The sequence below is a fragment of the Hipposideros armiger genome, unplaced genomic scaffold (genome assembly GCF_001890085.2).
Source record: "Hipposideros armiger isolate ML-2016 unplaced genomic scaffold, ASM189008v1 scaffold_83, whole genome shotgun sequence".
Taxonomy (NCBI): Eukaryota; Metazoa; Chordata; class Mammalia; order Chiroptera; family Hipposideridae; genus Hipposideros; species Hipposideros armiger.
The window spans coordinates 545,308-561,857 of record NW_017731433.1 but is presented as its reverse complement, the minus strand read 5'-3'; the positions used below and the strand labels follow the sequence as shown (position 1 = coordinate 561,857).

Here is a 16,550-nt window from a genome sequence, read left to right as displayed (position 1 = left end):
AGAGAGAGAGAGAGAGAGAGAGAGAGAGAGAGAGAGAGAGAGAGAGAGAGACATAAGTAGACCCTATCTCTCCAGATCCATCGTCTTCCATTTCTGCCCTATTGTGTGGCCCTGGAGGTTCCATCGTCTTCCATTTCTGCCCTATTGTGTGGCCCTGGAGGTTGACCTCTAGAGCACTAGGGACTGCATCACCTGAACTTCCTTGTTCTCTGGTGTCTGGTTGTGTCTGGCCAATTGGAGACACTAACGGGATATTGAAGGGTGACAAAAAAGAGGTAGATGTATTTACTCTTCCTCTCCTTGATGTGTTGAGATTTTGTAGTGACTACATTCTCCACCTGTGTTATTAGCATCACTGAGATGAACTCTCTACACAGCTGTCACTGTCAGAGACTTCTTCCAACAATTCTCTTACTCTCTCCTCTCAAGCTGAGGGTTGGTAATTTTTCAGTCTCTTGGTGCTGCAACATAACTTATTCCATTAACCTTAATGCATGGTTATAAGTGAGTCCCTTCATTTGACCTTCTTCAAATTACCACTTTAAGTTTTCTTTTTTTTGTCAGGACTCTGAGATACAGATGATGAGAAAAAGTATTCTAAGAAACCAAGATTTGAGTTGAGGTCCAGAAAATTAGTTGGAGAGCGGAGACAGAAAACCGCATGTGCAAAAGCTCTATGATGGAGGGGAGCACATTGTGTTAATGGGGCTGAAGGTAGATGGGTGTGGCTGGACCTTAGAGAACAAGGGAGAATATTCTAGCTAGGGAGAATATAACAAGCTAGAGAGGAATTACATGTAATGGCTAGGAAAGGCAAGCCTGCAGAGATGATAAAGAGTGGCATATAGGTAGGCGGGATGTTCTTAAAAAGTGCATTATCATAATAACCATAGAGGGTAGTATTTTTAAATAAAGAAGGGAGGTCAACAGTGTTGTTGCTGTGGAGAAATCATTCAGATGAGGAGCTTTGTTGATATAAAATTTGATTTTTTGCCATATATAGATATATATAGATATATATAGATATATCTATATATATGTCAGAAAAGTCATGATGCATTTTTGCAAGAAAAACAGAAAAATACATCATGACTTTTCCGACAACCCAATATATATATTTTATATATAGTTATATATATAATTATTTGTGTGTGCATTATATGAATATGTGAATATGTTTGTAAATATTTTCCTTTTCCTAAGGTATTAAGTAGATACCAAAGAACATTTATAAAACTTGTATAGCTTACGAAGAAAAATAAAACAGTAAGCATCTGTTTTCTTCCCTCTTCCCTTCTTTCTAATACATGGTCATTAGCCTGAATTTTATGATTTTTCATGTCCTTGATTTTCTTTTAGTTTACTGCATGTGTGTGTCTCTAAACAACATAATGTTAAATTTGCTTGTATTTGAACATTATGTAAGTGGAAAACTAGTATATGTATTCTTTTGCAACTTGTTTATTTCACTCAATATTATTTACTGATATTTGCACATGAAGATGTGCATAGTTGTATTTCATTCATTTTCACTGCTTAATAGTCTTCTGTTATACGAATATAGCACTATTTACCTGTTTAAGTGTCGATGGTTATTTGGGTTGATTCTCATTTTTCCCATTACAACCAATGCTCTTATTGATATTCTTGTGCAGGTCTCCTGGACACACGTGTACACATTTTTAGGATGTAGCTGTTCCTGGGAGTGGAATAGCGGGGTCATAGGATGTGCATTTCTTCAGCTATACTAGGTAGAGCTGAATTATTTATCAAAGTATTTTTATGAGTTTATACTCCCACCTGCAGTGTATCAGAGGTGTGGTTGCTTCCCATTATCACCAACACTTGAAGTGTCAGATTTTTAAATTTTTGCTGGTCTGATAGAGATAAAATGATAGATCTAATTTGTGCAAATCAATGCAAATGATATTGAGCATCTTTTCATGTTTCTTGGTCATTTAGCTTAGTAATGTGTTTTAAATTTCTAGCTATTTGTTATTGATTTCTAACTTAATTTCATTTTAGTGTATTTTAAAGGCTCATTTCCTTTAGTGTGAAAGGCAAGTACTTACAATGGCCTAGAAGGTTCCCAGTAATCTAAAGTCTGTGATCTCTTTGATCTCAACTCCTGTTACCCTTTCCCTTGCTTGTTCTGTTTCACCCATACTGGCTTCTTGTTCCTCAAATACCTCAGGCACATTTTCACCTTAAGAGTTTGTGCTGTCTATTAAGGAAACTACCCACCATCCCATCAATATGAACAATGGGGCATGTCACACAAATTCTCATCAAAAGTAGCCAGTAAACTGTGAAACAAGGGAGAAAACGCAAACCTAAGTTGCATAGCTTACATAACATTTTTTCAGGGAGACGTACCTCATAAATCCATGTATTCTAGATTTGTTTTATATAAGCAATTCTAAACAAGGGCTCTCCTGATAAATGCATTATTACATAGCTAAAGATTCTTTCTCTAGCAAATGTCATTCATCTATTTGCCAGAAGGTCCAGTTATTAGCATATTCACAAGGAAATGCACCCAGGTCACCTGCCATTTTTTTATTTCCCTGTAATAAGCCATTGGTAATGGGAGAAGAGTGAATCATAGGCCTGCTGCTTTACCTCCTTCATCACCTTTCCAGATTTGGGGGTCATCAAATACAGTGGCCCTTCTCTATAACCTATACAGAAAAAAAATATCAAAAGTGAATCCTTATTTTTTTCTTTCAGCTTTCCTGTTAAGAAATATTTTGGTATGCAATAGAAAAGGGGACTCTTAGTGGAAGGATCTCCTTTTTCCCATGACTTGCTCTTGTCTCCTGCTCTTTCAGCTTAATACATTCTGGTGGTGTTTCTCAGAACTTCCTCAACACTGTCTTCCCTTTGGAAAGAATAGCAGTGGGGCGACTTACATTCTTTTGGTTTATTTCTGTTGCTGGTGTTTCGCTGTTTCTGGAAGCTATTCATTAATGTCTACAGTATGAGGCTGGGACTAACTTCTAGTTTAAGAGCCTATAAAAATAATTTCCCATCTTTACTACTTTCCTTTTTCTCTTCCAACACTTTTCCCTTCCAACATTTCCCTCCTGTGGTGGCTGGTTTGAAGAGAGGGGTGATATCTAGGAGGGTAGAGAGACTAGTAACCCTGGATTTACACTGCTTTCTTTGAGAGGAATCTCCACCAGTTTTAAATATCTCTGAATAGTAGTTTTAATTGAGTAGTACTTCAGAAACACCTTAAGCATCTGGAAAGGAATTGCCATGTAGATATAAATTTATATGAGGGCTGTTGTCTCCTCCAGGTGTCATTCTGAATTATTTATTTTCTGTTCTACATAATGTGCAAATATTATTGTCACTGGCTGTAATCCACATCTCTGTGTGTGTGTGTGTGTGTGTGTGTGTGTGTGTGTGTGTGTTTGTTTATAGAATATATAATGAATCTATTTATATTTATATTTAGCATTTAAAAGAATTAGTTGCTTTAAAAAAAACCTTGGGATTCATTAGATTCTTTCATTTCAAGAGATTATTGAAGAAAACTCTCTATACAGTCATTTAATAAATCACCAATATTTAAGACTTTTGCATTATTTAAGCCTAGAACTATTGATTATATAGAAAAATATCCAAGCATATTTGCCTCACAAATGGTGAGTTCTGTATCTTGAAAGAAGCTGTGGTCATTTATAGACTAGGTCACATTAACTATGCATGTTACGTTTATTTTTATAGACTCATTGGAAGATTGTGAAGTACAAACTGATCTGAAAATTTGGAGAGAACCACTTAATATTGAATTTAAAGAAGACAGTATATCCTATATGGAAAAACTATGGCTTAAGAAGCACAGGAGGTATTTCCTGAATTTTGTATTATTAACAAGAAATATAAAAACTATTTATATTTTTTGCTTCTGTGACATGCTTTTTTGTAGCAATTTTATGTGAGCTTCACATTTACATAAATAATTTTAGGGCAATGTTAAATCTTCATAAAGCTTCTACTGTTCTAATAAGAATTTTAATTCTACTAATATGTATAACGCATCATTAATTTAGAGTTTACCTTGATAAATGGAAATGTATATATGGGAAAAAGGCACAAATATGGTCTAGAATTTAAGAATAATAGCAAAATGCAATAAATGAAAGATTACTTTGAAAAGGTATTGCTCTCAGATTTTTTTCACATTAGCATAAACTTTTGAGACTATGCTTTCCAGAATTTACTTTTAAGTTAATTAGACTTTTAATTTTAAAATTTTATTAATAGTATTCAAATATATTTTATTCAAAGACTATATCATTAGCTGTACCATTTCATAAATTGTTTAAAAGTTTAACATTAAATATTGATAAACAACATTTATTTTTCACAGTTCTTAATGCTGGGATGTCTAAGATAAAGGTTCCAGCAGATTTAGTGTCTAGAGAGAGCCAGCTTCCTGGTTCATAGATAGTCATCTTCACACTGTTTTCTCAGGGGCAAAGAGGTCTTTCTCGGGTCTCATTTTTTTTTATAAGGGCACTAATCCCATTCATGAGGACTCTATCTTCATGACCTAATCACTTCCCAAAGGCCCCCCACCTCCTAATACCATCACATTGGGGATTAGGATTTCAACATGAAATTTGTGGGAACACAAACATTCAGAACAGAGTTTTCTGCCCTTGGCTCCCCTAAGGTCATGTCCTACCCACATGCAAAACATGTTCATTCCATCCCAATATCCCCCAAAGTCTTAACTCATTCCAACATCAACTCAAAAGTCTAAAGTCCAAATTCTTATGTAAATATCATCTAAATCAGATATGGGTGAGACTCAATATATGACTAATTCTGAGGCAAATTCTGTGAACCTGTCAAATCAAACATGTTATGTACTTTCAAAATACAATGGTGGCACAGGCATAGGATAGATATTACCATTCTAAAAGGGAGAAATAGAACAGGAGAAAGGAATAACAAGTCCCAAGCTAGTTGGAAACCCAACAGGGCAAATTGTATTAGACCTTAAGTCTTGAGAATTATTCTTTTTGTCAATGCTCTGCCCTCCGGACCTACTCGGATGGCGGTCCCACCTTCTAGGCACACTAGAGCAGGGGTCCCACCTTCTGGACACACTAAGGCTACGTCCCTGCCCCTGTAGCTTTGCTGGGCAGGGGTTAGGCCCCCAATGCTCTGGGTGGCTCTGCCCCATTCCTATGGTGGCTCTGTGCTGGGTCACATGTCTATTACTCCCCTGTTTTGGAATGGTGTTGCTCTTCCAGCCTGGGGTCACAGGGACAGCCTTCCTCCCACAGTTTCCCTGGGCATTGTCACAGGGACAGCCTTCCTCCCACAGTTTCCCTGGGCATTGTCCTAATGGGGGCTCTCTGCGGTGACCTGGAGCTCTCTGGGTCTGTGATGGGAGGGAAGTTCTGCTGATTTCTGAATTGTCTTTAGGGTCAGTCTTCCACTGTCTTGGGCAGTAGGTCCTGGCTTCTGTTTAGATGGCTGACCAACCTCCCTGTCAGTGATCCTTTGGCTATATACTTCCTGTTCCCTCCCGAACAGGCTTTCTCATATTTTTCAATATGGATAGGCTGAGAATGTTCCACATTTTTAAGTTTGATTGTCTGTTGATTAATAATTATGTCTTTTAAGTCATTGCTCTGCTCATTTATTATGAGCAGTGAAGAGAAACAACGATTCTTCTTCAACACCTTGCTTAGATATTGTCTCAACCATATATGTAATTTCAACTCACAAATTCTACCTTTCACAAAACACTAGGACAGAAACATAATTCTGCCAAGTTCTTTGCCAGTTTATTAACAAAGATTGCCTTTGTTATTGTCTAATAACACATTCCTCATTTCCACCTGAGACCTCATCGAAATGGCATTTATCAGCCATATTTCTACTGACATTCTGTTCAGGATTACTTAGATATTCTCTAAGAAGACTGAGACTCTTTGTACAGCTCTCCTCTTTCTGAGCCCTCACCAGAGTTGCCTTTAAAGGTCCATTTACAGCAGTGTGGCCATTTTCAACATGAACTTCAGACCTCTTCTACCCATTACCAAGTTCCAAAGCTGCTTCTTCATTTTTAGGTATTTGTTTCAGCAATGCCCCACTTCTGGTACCAATGTCTGTCTTTGTCCATTTGGGGTGTTATAACAGAATACCACAGACTGGGTGGCTTATAAACAACACGCATTTATGTCTCAGAGCTCTAGAGGTTGGGAAGTCCAAGATCAAGATACTGGCAGATTCAGTCTGATGGCAGCCTTTTTTTCTGGTTCACAGGTGGCCATCTTTCTGCTATGTCCCCACATGGCAGGCTTCTCCTGTAAGGGTACTAGCCCCACATGAGAGCTCTGCTTTCATGACCTACTTACCTTCCACAAAGCCCCGCCTCTTAATACTATCACACTGGGCATTAAGAGTTCAACCTATGGATTTGGGGGGACACAAACATTCACATCATAGTAATTAATACATATTTTAGGGGAGATACTTTGAGATGATGAAAAATCCTGTTTTTCCTTACAGTTTTATCTACTTATTTCAGCATTTATCAGTGGGTTTTGCCTGCAGCAGCTATTACTCTGCTGCTCTATTGATAATTTTCTCTTCCCTTCATTCCTTCTGTATGTACTAATTCAAGTTCTTCAAAGAAGAATGTCCATTTATTTATTCAACTGTTTACTTATGTGGACTCATGGATATTTGTTTTTTGGATTAATATCCCAAACTATTTTTATTTATTTTGTGACTCAAATAGTTTCTGCTTTGACCATTGAGGGCTCTTTCAGGTTGACCCTTCTCTTCTTTCAACATGTTCTTGTCCCTTTTCTGCGTGTTGGTTAGTTTGAGCTGAATACCTCTTTATTTTTATGCCACCCAAGATGCATTTCCCTGTCCTAGCCCAGGAATCATTTCTTCTAGGAATCATGATTCCTTTTATTGGAGAATGGTAATCAGAAAACAAGATCTGGACTCCACCTGTGCTCATGGCTACTCAGGTGTTATAGATTGTAGGCATTCTCAACATTTAGAAAAATAAATAAATAAATAAATAAAAATATATATATATTTCTGTACCTATCTACCTGGATGTCTATTAAAATAAACATGAGTTCACACTCATACCTCCAACTCCAAACTAGCATCATGTGGTTCATTTACATGCTCCATTTGCTTATTTGTAGTTTCTTTCATCTACAGTGAAAAATCCTGGCTCTTGCAATCAATGATATATTTATTAATTTAACTTTAGTATATATATATATATATATATATATATATATATATATATATAAAGTAGTTTCTGAAATACTAATTAACATCATTGTGAAAAACAAATTTACCAAAAAAAATTGACTAGCATAAACTTGTGTACAGTTTTATGGGTTTTTACGAATACCCAGAGTCATATGTTTACCACAATACCAAACAGCACAGTTTCATCCTCCTAAAATACCCTCATACTTCTGCATTGTAGTCAATTCTTCTTCCCCAACCCATGGCAACCATTGGTCTGTTTCTATCCTTATACATTTGTCTTTTTCTGAATGTCATGTAAATGAATTCATACAATCTGTAGCTTTTTTTTTTTTTAAAGATTTTATTGGGGAATTGGGGAAGGGAACAGCATTGGGGAATTGGGGAAGGGGAACAGACAAGCTGCTGTCCTTTTGTTCTTCAGTCTAGTTGTGGATGACGTCGCTTCACTGGCCCATGTATGATCATTGCGCTCTTCCTGGCTAAGGCAGATTGGTTGCCGGCCATTGGACAGCTGCTCACGGCGACTCATGGCCGCTCACGCTGGCTGCCGGACACTCACGGCAGCCAACTGCAGCCCCACTGCAGCCTACACCATCACTGGCAACTCACGGCAGCCCAGCTCCAGGTTGAGCTGTTGTTCACCATCTTAGCTGTAGAGGGCACAGTGTCACTGGCCCATGTGGGATCCGAACCGGGCTCTGCTACTCAGAGCTGGCGTTCCCATGCCAACTCTTAACTAAAGAGCCACTCGGCAGGCCCAATATGTAGCTTTCTGTGTCCTTCATTTAGCAAAATGCCTTCAAGATTCAGGCATATTCTTGAGTAAGTCAAAATCCATTTCTTTTTATTGTGGAGTAGTATTTATCATGATGCACAGTTTATCCATCTGTTGAAGACTGTCCTGCTGATTTCTAGTTTTTGTAATTGTGACTAAATATGTTGTAAACATTTGCATATAGATTTTTGTTTGAATATAAGTTTTTAATTCCCTGGGTCAGTAAATACCTGGGAATGGGTTGACTAAGTTGTACGGTGAGTGCATGTTTATCTTAATGAGAAACTGCCAAAATGCTTTCCAAAGGGATTGTAGTTTTTGCATTCCTTCCTGTAATCTATGAGAGTTCTATTTGTTTTCTATTTTGTTAGAGCCTGATATTTTCAGGTTTTTTTTTTCTTTTTTCTTTTAGTAGTCATTTTAATAGGTGTGTAGTTGTATACCACTGTGGTTTATGTGGCAGGGTTTTGAGTTCATTCATATCCTATTCTGTTTGCTCCTATGTAACTACTGTTTATGTTGTTTATATCTCTTTTAAAATATGATGCTCTTAATAGCCTTTCAGATGTGAAACTCAGTATTATGTACCTGTTACTGCCTCTTTCTAGTTTAAGAATTAGTACATAAAAGTAATCTCAAGGTCACTTATCTTTTTTGGTGGCTGTCTTTCAATGTCTTTCATATTCAGTTTCTTATACAACCAAAGAACCACAATTTTGTTATTAAATTACCACCATCGTTTGTGCTTGGACACATGAAGAAAGCTTTAATTGTGAGCCCATGAAGTCCTAAGCTGTGCTAAATACTGAATGTTGGCACATTTCCTTATTAGGATAATAGTTATTGAACATATTCTCTAGGGTCTTATTTACACAGTTATTTTTTAACAGTGATCATTTTTTTACTTAATTCTTTACATTTTAATTATAGATGCTGGTATAGGGCAATCCATTTGCAATTTACAAATTTGTGATTGTAAATTGATTACAACATTTCTCATGCTGTGCTTCTGAAAAATTTCCCACATTGACAACATTGGTCATGGTTAAGACTTTATTTTTTACTGTAATTGTCATATTTTATAATAGGCCTATAAATACATTTTCTATTGTTTTTTTTTGTATTTCTTTCCTGATTTGCATAGTAGCATTTTTTTTGTATTTTACGTGTAACCAATACATAAGTGTTGATAGATCTATAAGTTATCTTAATATCTCCAGTGGATCTATTAAATACTAGAAATGTTTTGTGAAAAGAGAGCATATGATTTGGATATAGAGTACTTTAAGGGTGGATATTAGCAATTAGCTGGTATTCCCACTCTAATTTCCTTACTATTTCATTATATTTAATTCCGAATTCTAGCTGATCATCAGAAGCACCCAGGGCAAGTTTTTAGAATACTGATTCCTCAACCCAATGCCAGACAGATGTAAAAATCAGTGTCTTTAAAGGCTTTTAAAAAAATCTTCCCTGGTAACTCTGAAGCAGCCTAACACTGATTCACAGAATATACACTTAGAACCACTCATAACATTTCCTCAATGAATTGGTCAATGTTCAATCAATATTTATTTAAATTTTGAGGAAAATCTGGCGAAGTAACCCTATTCTAAAAGATATTTCATTCTTTATTTATGTTGCATGCTCTTTTAACAAAGCATTAATGCCAAGCTCCCAATATCCAGAATGAAGATGTACTTTATTGACTAGTTGTTTGTTCTTGGGCAAGTCACTTAAATTCTCTTGGTCCACATTTTCTCATTGGTAAAATATTGAGTTTAGAATAGATAATTTATAGGGCTCCTTTATCTCTAAAACTTTATTATTACCTAAACTCTGTAAGTCTTTGGGTCAGAGCTTTACTCATCAAATTAGATAAGTTTTCACATCATGAAGAAGTATTTGTATAATAGTACATTTATGTGCATCTATGATTGATTTTGTAGTACAGTATATCCTTGTTAAACTGGAAGGAAATTTCTAGTGATCAGGTGCCAATTTGTCTTTGATCTTGACTTTTTAATATTTTCCATCACTTAATTAAATTATGGATGTAAGATGGCATTCTTATCAAATTTGTTAAGACACAAAGATGAATAAAATGTAAATGCTTCAGAATGTTCTGATATATACATTACATATATTGGGAAAATGCACATAGCCATAGATTGCCAGGAAATTATCAAATTTTTAGTGCCATTGCTGGTTGTGAGAGAGGCAGTATAGGGTAATGGTATAAACATGGGCTTGGGGGGAGATACCTTGGGTTCAAATTCCTCTTCTGCATTTACTACCTGAATGACTTTGAATAAGTTGTGCCTCAATTTCCTCATCTGTAAAATTAATACTAATTCTTATTTAATGCATCTATTAAGATTTAATGCCCCAAATTAAAATGGAGCTTGGAATATTTTACGTTTTGTATTGATGTTATCTACTAATGTAATTTAGAAGGCCCTGACTTTCATATGGGGACCTCACGAGCTTGCATGATCTAGAAGAACTATAGCTACTTTTATTCATGGTTAAAAAGTGACCATCTCCCCAGTTATTTGGGAATATTCTTTAGAACTGGATGCACAATCTTGGCCTCTAAGAATCCTTCTGCTTCGTTGCCTTCCATATGACATGAGTCACATCAAACCTCATTGTTAACTGGGTGATATTACTTATACCACAGTCACATTCATATCATGGGAGCCTATTTTATCACCTTACTGGCTTGGTGGAAATTAAAAAAAATGTCTTCATGCTCTCTTAGATAATGTCAAAGCTGTGAGACAAAATACACATTCATTAATTAGCTTTCTAAATAGTGTGCTATGTTTAATGGACTTTGTGTGGTTTCTGCAAGAACACTGACTTCTATCATAACTTTACTTTTCATCCTAAATGAAAAAGAGTTGGATATGCAATTAAAAAGTCTTGTGTTGATGTTAATTTGATTTACAAAATTATTTAAGTAGGTTAAGATTCTGTTATGTAATTATACTTTTCTTCCATGAATTAGAGGTACAGCTATAACTTTATTATTAGTTTTGTAGAGTTACTCGTTTGTGACATAAATCAAGATCTTGTCTGGGAAGTTTTGATAATGTATTTTAGCCTTTTAATTGCTTCTTCCTTGTTTTGTAGAACTCCACAGGAGCAACTTCGAAAAATGCTTCCAGATACATTCATACCTCAGTGTACAACTGCTAGTGAGTCACCATGTTCTCAGCATGAAAATTATGAAGACAGTGATGGTTAGTTCAGCCTTGTTTAGATATTTTCAAATTTATTATTTCAAATTATATACACCATGTATTAACCAGCATCTGCTTTTGGTTGTCTTTGCAGTATCACTCTCAGTTGGGCTATGCATCTTGTATCGCCAGATCAACATCATACGCACACTCCTCCCCCTTCTCTAGATTTACTGTGCCTTAATTTAAATAGTTTCATCTCAAAATTGAATGTTAAGAAGATATGTATTTTACTTGAACTAGGGAAATTGACAGCATTTGTACATTTGTTTGGGTGCAAAGGAGAACATTATTCTTTTATTGTTGGCTATTTATTTGAAGATAGGAAATTATCATATAAGTTATATTCTTTGATGATATTATTTTCTAATCTTATTTCCTAGTTGAGGAGACCAAAGTACAACACCCAGCTCTTTTTCTGCCAGTAGAAGATTTAAGCACAGAGAGACCTGAACCATCTCTAAAGATAGTTGAACTGGATGATGTAAGTACCTAATGACCACTCAAATTGTCAAACAGAAAATTCATAACATACAGTTACAACTATATATTACTTTGAATAAGATTTCTTTCATAATTCAACATAGTTTTCTGTCTGTCTGTTTTTTGTTTTCTGGTTTTTGTTTTTCTTTTAAGTTTAGTTTTTGGTGTACAAAATAACATCGTGATTAGACATTTATACACCTCACAAAGTGATAAACTGCCCAAGACTACTACGCCTTTGACATCATACATTTAATAGGAAATTTACAAGTGGTTGAATTTAAACATGCTGATAGTAATCAAACAGCATTATTTTAATGTGGCAGCACATTTCTGAATAGACATCATGTCATTTTTTTTTAAGCCTGTAGTATGGGAGATGAAAAGACATTTGACTCTTATAACTCATAGAAATATAGTTTAGTGTTTTTTTTAATTTAGTTCTTCATATTATCAAGCTTCTAAACAAAGATTAGTTCATATGGTATCTATTTAATAAAATTTTTATACATTTAATTTTTTAATGCATTTAGTATTTTCTATTTGAAGGAAATATAGTGTGAAATTTTAGGGATTTAGAATAATAATAACTTGTATACACACCTCTAGAAGACAATAAGTAGAATCAACTACAGCTAGAGACAGTCAGAGCTAGAGCTCTGGGCTAAAAGTTTAAGTTGTGACAAACTCAGTGTATTTCTGACTACTTTCCAGTCATCTACTAGCTGAATATACCACTTATCCTCAATATTCATATTACTGTGGTTGTCAAACAAATATTTTTGGTCTTCGGAAAAGTCATAACACATGTTTGCAACCAATGGCACTAGTCCATTGTTGGAAGTACTAGAGTCATTGTTATGGACGCATAGACGCATCTATGTTATTGCTATGTCATTTGACAACTGATGGCTCTAGCTTCACTCTAAAAAGAAATTGAATGATTTGGTTGAGTTTTGGAGATTTCACAAAAAAGTTGAAGTAGGAAACCAAACTGGGAATTTTTGACATATTTTACTGTTTTACATTCATAAAGGGAAGAACGTGTGTCAAGCTTCTGAAAAGTTGCATAAAGTTTACAGTGACAATGCTCTACAAGAACATCTGTGCCAATGATGGTTCACAAAATTCTGTGCTGGTGATTTTGATCTCAACGACACTTTTCAGTCAGGGAGGATCACCAAGGTTGATGACGATAAAATATAGGCATTGATTGAGTCAAACCCATGTTATACGACAGGAGAGATTGCAGAAACATTGAACATCCATCATTCAAGCATTCACGACCACCTGAAGAAGCTGGGATACATAAGCAAGCTCGATATTTGGGTTCTGCATGAACTCAGAGACATTCATTTGACGGCATGTATAAACATCTGCAATATGCTCATTAAATGTGAGGAAACGATCCTTTTTTGAAGTGACTGATAACTGGTGATGAGAAGTGGATTGTTTACAATAATGTGGTACTCAAATGGCCTTGGTCCCAATGTGATGATTCGCCTCAAATGGCATGGAAAGTAGACATTCATCAGGGAAGGTTATGCTCTCAGTGTGGTGAGATTTTAAAGGTGTCGTGTTTTTTTAGCTCCTACCAAGCAACCAAACAATCAATTCAAATGTGTACTGTTGCCAGTTGGACAGTTTGAATGAATCCATCATCCAGAAACATCCAGAGCTTGTTAATTGTAATGGAGTTGTGTTCCATCGTGACAACACGAGACCAAACACAAGTTTGATCACCCGTCAAAAATTATTGGAGCTTGGATGGGATGTGTTGCCACACCCACCATACTCGCCTGACCTTGTGCCATCAGACTTCCACTTGTTTCACTCTTTTCAAAACTCTTTGTGTGGTATAACGTTCAATTCAGATGAGGCTGTAAATCAGCACCTTGTTCAGTTTTTTGCAAATAAATACAGGTCCTTCTCTGAATGAGGAATTATGAAGCTCACTGAAAGATGGCAAAAAAAAATCAAACAAAATATCATTGATTGATCTTTGTTCTTTATATAAATAAATGACCTTTAAAAAACATAGACAAGGCCGACCAAGTGGCGCATTGGTAAAAAGCTGGCTTAGGACACCAGCTTTGAGTAGGAGGGCCCTGGTTCGGATCCCACATGAGGGCCAGTGACACTGCCCTTTATAGCTAAGATGGTGAACAACAGCTTGACCTGGAGCTGGGCTGCCGTGAGTTGCGGGCCACAGCATAGGCTGCAGCCCCTGCTGCAGTGGGCTTCCATGAGCTACCATGTGTGGCCAGCAGGCAGTGTAAGCTGCTCTGAGCCGCCGTGAGCGGCTGTCCAATGGCCAGTGAGCGACTGCCTCACCTGGGAAGAGTGCAATAATACCAACTTGGGCCAGTGAAGCAATGTCCTCCACAACTAGACTGAAGAATAAAAGGACAGTAACTTGTCTGTTCCCTTTCCCCCGATTTCCCAACACTGTTCCCCTCCCTCAATTCCTCAATAATATCTTAAAAAAGAAAAATAGACAAAATACATCATGACTTTTTCGAAGACCCAATAGAACGTGGGAAGTACCTCTTTAAATACTAATTTCTTCTTTAGGTTAATAGCTTTTGCTATTAACACCAACCAACATTTTCCTCTGAATAAATTTAGCTATTGAACAAATAAATACACATACACATGTATATACTAGTATATGTACGTATGCTTGTTATTAAATTATTGATGCATAGAGTAACTTTATAATATGCTGGCCAGAGAACTAAAAACATCTTTGTCATTAATCTACTTGGCACTTAGTAGTTACAAAATAATAAATGTAAGTTGTTAATGTTGATTCTGGGTGTGATAGTAGTGATAAAATAACCGAAAGAGCAAATGTTTTCAATAAATATCTGTTGAATTTGTTGGGTTCTCCGAGAACTCATGTTTCATGGCATATAGTCAAGAGCTCATGGTATTATTTGTAGAAACAAAATTCTCTAAACCTCACCCACAAGTTAGCTGGTAAGTGTATATCACATATATTGAACATTTTAATATTATATAACATGCATTTAATAAGACTCATGAAGAGGAATTTGAAGAACCAGGAAATGTCGTGCCTTACACAGTTGAGTTAGCTGGTGCTGACAGTCAACAAAGGTAAGATCATTCTAATTCATTTTGCTGCTTATTAAAAAATCTATCCTTAAATGATAAATTCATGATGTAAAAAGCAAGTAATTTTAATATTATAGTATATTTTACTAAAACCATGTTTACATTTGTGTACAATACTGCTAATATTTGCCAACATTCAATAATTAGAAAACCATCCACAATGATGTGTTTATGCTCTTACCTAATATCTGGATTATGTAATAGATAACTTCTGAATTTAGGAATTGTGATTACTTGAAACAGCTGACCAAGACTGATACATTTCATATGATCTGTCTTCTTCCCTCCAAAGATACTCTTTGGATTTTCCTCACTTCAGTGTGAATCCTAAATAAAATACGTATATTAATTATTAGTTTGAGAGACAAAAAGAGATTCCACACTATAGATTACTCCCTAGGTAGATTTTACTGTGTGATAAATTAAAGAAATGAATTATAATGGTTCACTTTGCAACTTTTTGTCATTTTGTCATTTCCAATTGAAAAATAGTATCTAGCTGTATTTTGTTAGTAATGTTAAAAATGACTCCAAATTATCTTTGCTATTGAAACTTTAGCTAAGCTTTTAGGTGTCTTGACTACAAAGTATTAAGTTGGCTAAACAGCAGAATGAATTTCCTGTTAAGTAGCCTCCACACCAATCCTTCGTTTATATGTTCAGGTCAACTTAGGCCCCTGTCAACATTTGAGAGCAGCCATGGGCCGAACTGATGCCCTCAGACCTAAAAAGCCCATGTTTGGTCACATGGGCCTACATATCTAGCAGCAAATGTCTTTTGACATTTGACATTTTGACAAGAAGGCAGGAGAAATCCTTCCAGTCAGCAGATAAGAGGTTTACATTCTACTATATCCCTAAGGAAATGAATGGCATTTCTGCTCACTAATCTGATTTGTTTATAAATCTTATCACAAATCTTTGCTTTGACTTCCATGTATTAGATAAGGCACAAAAGTTATTGATCATGGTTTGTCAATAGTTTTGCATCTTGGGTTTGGAGGTGCCCATAGAGCTTTTTCTTTTCTTTTCTTTTTTAATTTTATTGTTAGTTTAAGGTGTACAGAACAATGCAATAGTTATCCTTTTAACCTTCACAAAGTAACAACCCCCCTCCCCCATCTACTGTCCTTCCACGCCCCATATCATGCTTATCTATTACAATTCCATTGACTCCATTCCCACACTCTACTCCATGTCCTGTAACTATATGTATTTATAATTATAGTTGACATACATTATTATTCAACATCAGCTCCAGAAATACAGTGCAGTGGTCAGGCCTCTACACTGACTATGAAGTGGTCTCCCTAACAAGACATGAGTCCATCTGGCCCCCTAAAAAAATATTTACAACATTATTGATTATATTCCCCAGACTGTCTTTTCTGTCCCTGAGGCCATATTGTAGTTACCAATTTGTATTGTCTCATCCCTTCCCATTCTCCTTCATCCCCACCCTCTCCCAACTAGCAACCCTCAGTTTTTCCTCTGTGTCTCTGAGACTATTTCTGTTTACATTTCTTACTTATTCAGTGTTTTAGAATCCATGTATAAGTGAGATCATATGGGTTTGTCTTTCTCTAACTGACTTATTTCACTTAGCATAATGTTCTCTAGTTCCATCCATA

At 35.9% G+C, this 16,550-nt stretch overlaps 1 protein-coding gene across 1 annotated transcript in view; it reads left to right on the top strand.

The window, feature by feature from the left end:
* ZBBX (zinc finger B-box domain containing) overlaps nt 1–16,550 on the top strand; it is a 113,694-nt gene that overhangs the window by 68,154 nt on the left and 28,990 nt on the right. Inside the window, exons 10-13 of the mRNA XM_019643911.1 lie at nt 3,736–3,856; nt 11,189–11,298; nt 11,682–11,782; nt 14,822–14,901. Of these exons, the coding sequence (XP_019499456.1) occupies nt 3,736–3,856; nt 11,189–11,298; nt 11,682–11,782; nt 14,822–14,901 (412 nt within the window). The remainder of the gene's footprint in view (nt 1–3,735; nt 3,857–11,188; nt 11,299–11,681; nt 11,783–14,821; nt 14,902–16,550) is intronic.